Consider the following 8,674-nt stretch of genomic DNA (forward strand, 5'->3'; position numbering starts at 1 on the left):
CTGGGTATTGTTTCGTGTGTGGGCGGGGGGGGGGGGGACACAAAGCTGACTGTGAGCCAGCAGAGCAGAGCTGAGACCTGTCTGCTGTCCATGACTGACAGACAGAAGACAGAAAGACTACGGAGAGACGAGAGGAACAGGACAGAAAAGATATTTCTGTCTAAGTGAAGACGCAGACGTGGTGCATTTGACTGCACCTGTACTTGAAGTAATCATGACTGATTGTTCAACTGGTCATGGGCTTATAAAACAATCATAAACTGTGAAGGTATTGAGCGCACTGATCTACAGGCTGGGTAGTTCACCTTAGCATTTAAGCTAAAGCTGTTAGCTGTACTGTCCCAGTTGAATTATGGGTAAGTAAAAGACATTACCAGGAAAATTCTAAACTGAGGACACGACTGCAATAATGTGAGCAAATCTATTCTATTCACGTCTTAAGTCATGTGCGGTGTTTGTGTATAATGACTATTGTTTTACTCTTCAAACAACCATATCAGAGGTCACAGGGGTCACGGAGGAGCTGCAACATCAATGGAACGACACAGAGGATCAGTGAATTAATTCACAACTCAATAGGATTTGTGCAGCGGGGGCATATATTAGCAGGAGCTTCTTACACTTCACTCACTGCTGTGAATGATGTACTGCACAGTATTTAGAGTTTAGGGATGTTCCTGTTTGTCTTCTGTCACATTCATCATGTCTCACATGAGACAAAATCATCAGAGTCTGACAATGGAAAAGGAGTAAAAAAAAACCCAACTCCAGACACAGTGGTGTTTACACGCTGTGGAAAAACTGTGGCCACCTTAAGCCATTTAAAGACTTCAAGACCTCATGACTGAGCCGGAGAACTGAGCATCGTATGGAATGTGTGACTTCTCTAAACACTGACCCACTCACCACGACTCAGAAAAGATTCACGTTAAAATCAAACAAACAGCACTCTTTCACGGTCTACCATACCGTAACGTGGAATGTCGCCCGGCACGAGTGATGCCGTTCCCGGTGATGGGAGACGGCAGGGTTCCTCCTGTGTGCAGGTCTTCTATAGAGCGGCTCCAGGGCTTAGACTTATCTATTCCAGCCTCTGGATTATTCTCCAGACAGTCTCCATCAAACCTGACAAAGCAAAACAGAGAGTCAAACAGAACGGTGAAGACATCGGTGATCACGCAGAGAGTTTGTGTTATTTAGAAGGTGCTTTCGTGGTAGCTGCGTGCTGAGTGTATGACGCGATTGAAAGACAATATTATATCAATAAATAGCACATGGTTAAGTCTGTGTTAGATCACTGTGAAGAAGAATCCCTGCTGTTTTATACTGACTTCATAAGTGACAGATGGTTGAAATAAAAATGATGTTTGTTTGGAAAAAAAAAGTGTTGAATTCTTACAACCTGTCAAATCCAAAAAACAAACAAATAAAAGAACATTTCACAACCACATGTTAAAATTTTGTCTTTTTTAGTTTACGTGGAAGTCCTAACTCATGTTTTCATCTTTGTTGGGTCACTTTGAATTCCCACTAGCAATTAGCTAGCTAGCTAATCATGACATCCTGTAAAAAGCTTCAAGTTTTCAATCATGACTTGTAGCTAATTCCTCAGCCGGAAAAATATTCTTACCTGAAAAAAAAAAGTCTTTACATCCTGAGAAGTTTGATGAAATGACTGAAAAGAATGGCATTTTAAAGAGAATGCCGCTACTGAACACCACCCTAAGCTAATAAGCTAACTTTCTAGCCAGTTAGCTCACACTCCCATTATTCAATCACACTTCAAGTGATTTAAAAGTACAGTTTTAAACGTCACTTAAAACACTGTTTTATTATAGTTTTATTAAGTATTTTTTTTATACTCCATCTTATTAAAATAATTTCAAGCAGTTTATTCAGTTGAAATTTTAAGTTGAACAAACTTTTGGTCAAACCTTTGGTAAAATCTTACTACATAACTAGCACGGTGACTCTTCAGCCTCACACAGGACCAGGTCACTGCAGTGCACCGACTACGGAGCTGGATTCACAGACTGACAGAGTGACTATTAGTGAGTAACAATGTGTCAGCCATGGTCCCAAGTGACTCAGTCTTTCCGTAGACTATACGGCTGCAGCAGCGGTGGTGGTGGTCATGGCGGTGGTGGTCATGGTGGTGGTGCTGGCACCATGCAGTGACACATCACTGGTTGTACAGAATACCAGCATTGTTTTGCCTGTCAGTGTAGTGTATGGACTGCAATGGCAAATAGGAGAAAAAAGTTTGGTCGTGACTTACGTAACAGCGTACTGTGCAAAAGAAAGATACTCCACCAGGACGTCGAGACCTTTATTCTCTTCATTCAGGAACTCTCTCACCCACCTGAAGAGAGGGGGAGAAAGAAGTCAGCAAAATCAGACAACGGTTCATGAGATATATGTTTGCTTTCATTTGTGTTTAAAAACCTAGAACAGGAATCATACAGGAGTTGCAGTTTTCCAGGATAAAATGTAAATATATACATTTATATATATATATGCGATCTGTTATTTGCGTTAATGTGGCTCATGTTAATTCATTCTATGTATTGATATTATTATAAACATCATCAGTTTGACCGAGAATAAAATACAGTTCAAATTCATTCTAATAACATTTATAATAAAAGTATCAGCCTATTTGTAACTGTACTTTGACTTGATGCTGAAACCACACACACACAAAGCAACCAAGAATATCTATTAAAGGTGTAATTAACAAATTAAATATTAACCTAAGACTAATAATAAACCCAGGGAGCCCAGGTACCTGCAGTGTTACGAGCCCCATACTTTGAAAAACGACTGAATAAATCTGTTTGTCTAAAGACACAATAGTCAGTCAAAGATTATTGTTGATGTCAGTCATGACTTGGAAATGGACTTAATTGACTTTTCTAGAAGGTAATGGAGGTCAAAAACCCAGACGATGCAGGAGACTGCAACCATTCATTTTTTATTCTGCACTTTTTTTTCTACAGGAAACCTCTCAGCACCTCTTGACTCCTGTCCGTTCTCCACCATCCTCATAAATAATGACAGCTTAAATCTCAGGACATCTTTATTTCATTGCCCGCGTTGAAGCTGTCGTGTCTACTTTCTTATTGATGCCTCGTCTCCTTTCACCAGGCCTGATTGCTCAGTGATTGGGAAAAATTTGCAGGGGCATAAACATAATGACACACAGGCAGGGTGTTTGAGCAGCACTGCACCGACGGAGCTCTGGAGCTGAGCTGCTTTAAAATTCTACTTGCTACTTCTTTATGAGGTCCCCTGCGGTGTAACTGCATGGGAGCGGGTAAGACTAACGAGTGTGTCCAGTCTAGCACTGCCTGGTAGGGCCCCTTGTGTTTTGAAAGGGCTTGGGGGCGTGGCCTTCTAGGACCACATGGTAATCATTACCAGAGGACACTAACTAACAATTCTCCCATTCACCACATGTTGTTGGCCACTGAGCAACATGTGAGGAGCAGACAGGGAGCCGGGATTGTCTGTGTACATGCAGCGTACAGAGACAATCTGCTTATTATACACATCTTAAATGACAAATACGTCCCTGAAAAGAAGGAGGCCCATTCACGGGCTAAGTGGGTGACATCTTTCCTCCCCTCCGTCTCCGACCCCCGCTAATCTCCGAGCCCCCGTCCCTATCACGCAGCAATCACAGCATTGCCCGAATGGTCTAATCTAGATTAAGGTCCGTAATCTAGTTAACATAAGGTTACTACAAACAGTTAATCCAAACAGGGACTCAGCCGCCCCGCCAGATGGACGTCGTCTCTCTCGCTGAAGACAGAGTTTTTTATTTTGGTGTAAGAGGCAGAGTCTGATGAGTGTCAGAAAAGTTGAGCAGATCTGTGAGCTCCTCAGAGAAACAAACAGACGGGCTGATGTTTTAGCGTAGGGCTAATGAAAAAAATAAGAGAGAAAAAAGTTTTTAGGAAGTGTTTGTATGTCTCTGGGTGTGTGTGATCACGTGACAGTTGTGTAACTCGGTCTGTGGTCTGTGGACGTTCTAATTGTTGCTTCTTCGTGTCTCTTGTGATTATCCTCCTCAAACGATGCTCTCCGCTCTCGTCCTCTTTCATGTAGTCTCCAAAACAGGGCTGTGACTATTATTCAATTAAAGCTGAAACAACAACATCTGACTGCGTCTCACTACTGCAGCTGTGATGTTGAGTCTGCATCAACCTTCTGCATCAACTGCTGTTTAACGTTAAAAAATAAAATACTCAAACTAAAGAGCTGAATAGAAATAAAGTAAGAACCACTGTAAAAAAAATCAGTGACATTTGACATTTGTTTCTGATTAACACTTGAACATCCATGGATTTACGCCGAGTTGTCAGAGGTCAGAGGGCAATTTAAACATTACAGCTGATTTGACCGTTTCCTTGAACTGAAGTCGTGACGCCCAGTTTTCAGCATTGTTTACGGCCAAACCTTTAATGTGCTTTAGCTCAGTTCAAAGGATCATCTCATGTGTGCAGAGCTGAATTTAAAGACGTCTGAAGATGTTCTGAGTCATAGGAGCAAAAGTGTGAAACGGGATAATTTAGTTTATGTAGCTGTAAAACAACAAACAAAAGTTAAGGAAAGACTGAAAAACAACAAATAGAAACACTGCTTGTTTAGACACCAGTTCTCAAACTCACACCCCGGGGGCCACGTCTCGCTGGTAAACCCAGCCCACAACTAGATGTTAATTAAAATGAAACTTGTCTTATTTAAATTTTATTTTTAATTGTTTTTTCTACATTAATTAAAGTGTTTTAGTTGGTATTCTAAGAATGTTAAAATAATTTATTTTATGTGACTTTTTTGCACTTTTGCATCAGTGTATTGATTCAAAATCTACCCCTGGTATTACCACCACATGATGGTGGGGGCGGTGCCTTCAGTTCATTTGAAACCCAGGGTTTAAACCCAGTGGAGATGAAAGAAGTTTATTACATCAGTACAGAGTGTGATCTGAAAATAGACTGTGGTTCTAGAAATGATCAACTTTTTCTCTTCATTCCTTATGTTTTTTTGTTTTTCTTTCTGCTAAATAATGTACAAAGACAAATGTTAAAAACATAGTTGTAACTGAATAACTGAATAACTCACTGAAAACTGATCAACTATATTTTCTTCCTCTCCTCCTGGAAAATGTTAAATTAAAAAGGACTGCACCCAGGGTTTATATTACAAACTAACTCCACTGTGTTTAATTTGGCCGTCACGTCAAATAAATTCAGTTTATTATCTAATTAGAAATCGCTTTGATAAATGATCCTACAGTTCCCAAAATGCATTAGCCCTCATGAATAATGCTCAGTGATCCATGACAGCCTCCAACTCTAATCACACAAACAGGCCTTGTGATCTGGAGCGAGACAAAACACTGAGCGCTCCTATGAGTCAAAGTGAGATATTGATCTGTCACCGTTTCTTGATAGGCAGCCGTGGATCAGTATCAGCTGCCTCACGCTCAGGCTTGCTATCCTGGAATACCCGGCATTCGGAAGAGAAAAAACCCCGACTTTCCTCTATCTCTTGTGAAATCATTAATAAGACTCGGAGATGTCAGACTGAAACACTGAAGTATCGGGTTCTGCAGCTCAACTACTGCAAGGAAAATGTGTTTTTCTTCCTCCTCCTTCTCCTCCTCCTCCACAGACTGTTCCTGTGTCTGCCACACCAAACAATCAATGGAATCATCTTTCCACCACTGCCACATGGCTCCCTGTGTAATATTACTCTGAAGTATGGGGGTGAATGGGGGATGGTGGTGGTTGGTGTCGGTGGCTGCCTCTCGTGGTGTCTGGAATGTCAGACTTTTCCCTCTGAATCTAATATAACCAGGTCCAGGCCATTCAACGCTACACAACCCTGCAGTGACTCACCCTATATGATTGGTCCGTAATGAAATTTCCAGTTCTCTCAGGACTTGGGTGGACTCCTGAACCCTCCGTCTGAATTTCTGGAAGGAGAAAGGAAGGAAAGAAGGGGTGAGTTAATACTTCATCGCACAGACAGAACTGTAAATCATCAAGTGGTAGCACAGTGATGTTTTGTCTGGAGAACAAAAACAACTTTTTTTCTCTCTTTCTCAAGGAACGACACAGACGCAGCCACAGTGACACTTAATACGAACGCAGGAAAAGATTTCAGCTGATTAAGAAAAAAAAAAAAAATCAAAGCTGGTCTTGGAGTTGTTCAGAAAAGGTTTTTCAATGGACCTCTTTCTTTGCCAGTAACTATTAACCGGTCCAAAATAGAAGGGCAGCTGACTCACTGGAAAGTGTGAATATAGAACAGTTCCTGTTATCTTATGTGCTCATGTGGGTTCTACATACAGAACTAATCCGTCATGGTAACAGCTTCATAAAATCCAGTAACCTAATTGGTCACCTCTGGGGCCCTTCTGGGACACCACACACACACACACACACACACAGAAATACATACACTAACACACATTCTTGGAGCTGTTGCTTGGGTTACAACATAAGAGGGATAGAAGTGTGTGTGTGTGTGTGAAGGTGTGAGCTAAGACAGTGTGTGAACCAGAGTGAGCTCCGTCCTGACAGGAGGTGATGTGCAGAAACGAAAACAAAAGACTCTTCAGGCTGTTACACAACCGCAGGAACAAAAGAGGGAGCAGTGATGATCAGGCAGCCTGGCTGCTACAGGAAGGGAATTCCCTGATGAAATGGTGGGAAAGGGTCGCATCAGGAGGAGAGAGCAGGAGAAATGAATTCTCTACAGATGGAGTCAAATGGACATTATGTGTGAATGTGTGCCCTTCACAGAGACAGAGTCTGGTGAGATGTTCCAGAGGGGTTTGTTGTCCCAACAGCACTGGAACTACATCCAGATTACACTGACAGGGCATTTTGTTGACTGTAATTTTTGCATATTCATGGTTGAGTAAAGTCATTTTTCACACAGACATTTTTGACTGTGTGGACATTTCTACATTCTTGACAGATCTGACACATACAGTTTTACTTGGGAAGAAGAGGAGGAGTATTTAAACAATAATAAGTTGCTGGACTTTTTCTTGACCAAAGACGAAATGAGAAGAGGAAGGAGAAGAAGACGGACGAGGAGAGGAGGAGACAGAGTAGAAGAGGGTAAGGGAGAAGAGAAGCTCAACCATTTTTCCATGATGAGGTTGCATCATAAAGAGAACTGAACTCAACCTATTATTAACATGCTCAGAGAAGTGAGTTGTTCCCAGAGCTGCTCTATCTGTGTGACTGTGTTTTTATTAGGGAGGAGCCCTTTTGTGTGTCTTTGTGGAAAGCAGAGAATATTTAGGGAAACTGGGCAGGCTCCCGCAGGCTCCCACCCCCCCTCCCCCCTCAGCAGCCCCCATGTGCACTCCACTCCACAATTTAAGTACTACCAGCTGCATCACCATGAGAGCAGGAAGAGAAAGGAAGCAACAACAGTTGGGAAGAGAGGGTGAAGCAACACGAAGGAAAATGAAAGTAGGGAGACGGGACACACGCCAGTGATGGGGGAGGAGGAAGAGAAAAAGAAGGGGAAAAACAGGAGAAATATTGGGGAGTGCGAGCTCAGGAGGGGTGATCCTGGAAACAAATCAATGGCTGATACATTCTTGGGGACTAGTTGGATTGGAGCTCTTCCTCCTTGGCTGCCTATTGGCTGAGAGCAGCTCCAAGGAATGTACCGGCTCCTGCCTATGGAAAGCAGAGGCAATGACCTCCAGCTCTCTCACAGTGGCACAATTGTTTGAGTTTGAAGAAAAAGGGGGATGGAGACGGAATGTAGAAAGAAGCCCATAACTCTTTCTTTTTCGTTTTTTGTTTCTCTCCTCATCTGTGCCCATCTCTCTCCTTCCTTCCAGTCTCTTTCCCCTCGTTTCTCTCCAGTCCCATCAAACTCCTGTGTGTAAGATGACTGTTCCAGGTTTGCAATCTAGGAACAGTCAAAATGATTTCCCAACAATCCCACACTGTCTGGGTGGATGAGACTAAACATTAACTGTCAGGAAACCAGGCGTGAAGTTACCCAAGAGAGGTTGAGGACATCTACAGGAATGTTCTAGTAAAGACATAACAAAAGGTTAGCCATGAAGCTCCAGATGATGAACGTTCAAAAGGAAAGGAAGCGAAGAAAGCACTAACATATGTCAAGAACAACAATAGTAATAATAAATAATAATAAGAAGAATTTAAAGTATTTAGGGGCGGGGCTAAGCCTGCTGTAACTCTCCCATGAACCGGTTCAGAAAAGAAGTGAAGGCAGATACTGAATTGATAAGTGAATGTAAATAACAACAGTTCCAGTACTAAAAACATAGATTTTCTTCATTTATGAACGTTACCTCATCAACAAAAGTCAATCACTGTTTCAAAGCACTCCAGATCCACGAGAAATCTGCAGCACTTCCTGTCTGAGCAGACGGCCTGTCCTGAGATTTGTAGCAGCTGTCAGTAATTCTTAATCTCTAACCTTGAGTCTGCCCCGGTACACACTGACACACTTTGTAATGTCGTGTGGAATTTTGGCTCCTCAAACCTTGTGCTGCTGCGACTGCTATCTGAACGCATTGTGTAAAAAAAAAAATACAATGTGATTCAAATGAACCCGAGTTGTTTTTTCTAGTCAAATGACACAGTTAACTGTTAAAAAACAAAAA

At 42.0% G+C, this 8,674-nt stretch overlaps 1 protein-coding gene across 8 annotated transcripts in view; it reads right to left on the reverse strand.

Annotated features, from left to right (window-relative positions):
* Positions 1 to 8,674, reverse strand: part of fmnl2a (formin-like 2a) — a 51,007-nt gene that overhangs the window by 18,474 nt on the left and 23,859 nt on the right. For all 8 annotated transcript variants that reach the window (XM_025063586.1, XM_025063587.1, XM_025063583.1 and 5 more), the window contains exons 4-6: positions 5,907 to 5,983; positions 2,279 to 2,362; positions 970 to 1,125 (exon numbers count right to left, since the gene is read on the reverse strand). In XM_025063586.1, the coding sequence (XP_024919354.1) occupies positions 970 to 1,125; positions 2,279 to 2,362; positions 5,907 to 5,983 (317 nt within the window). The remainder of the gene's footprint in view (positions 1 to 969; positions 1,126 to 2,278; positions 2,363 to 5,906; positions 5,984 to 8,674) is intronic.

The sequence above is a fragment of the Cynoglossus semilaevis genome, chromosome 16 (genome assembly GCF_000523025.1).
Source record: "Cynoglossus semilaevis isolate Cse_v1.0 chromosome 16, Cse_v1.0, whole genome shotgun sequence".
NCBI lineage: Eukaryota > Metazoa > Chordata > Actinopteri > Pleuronectiformes > Cynoglossidae > Cynoglossus > Cynoglossus semilaevis.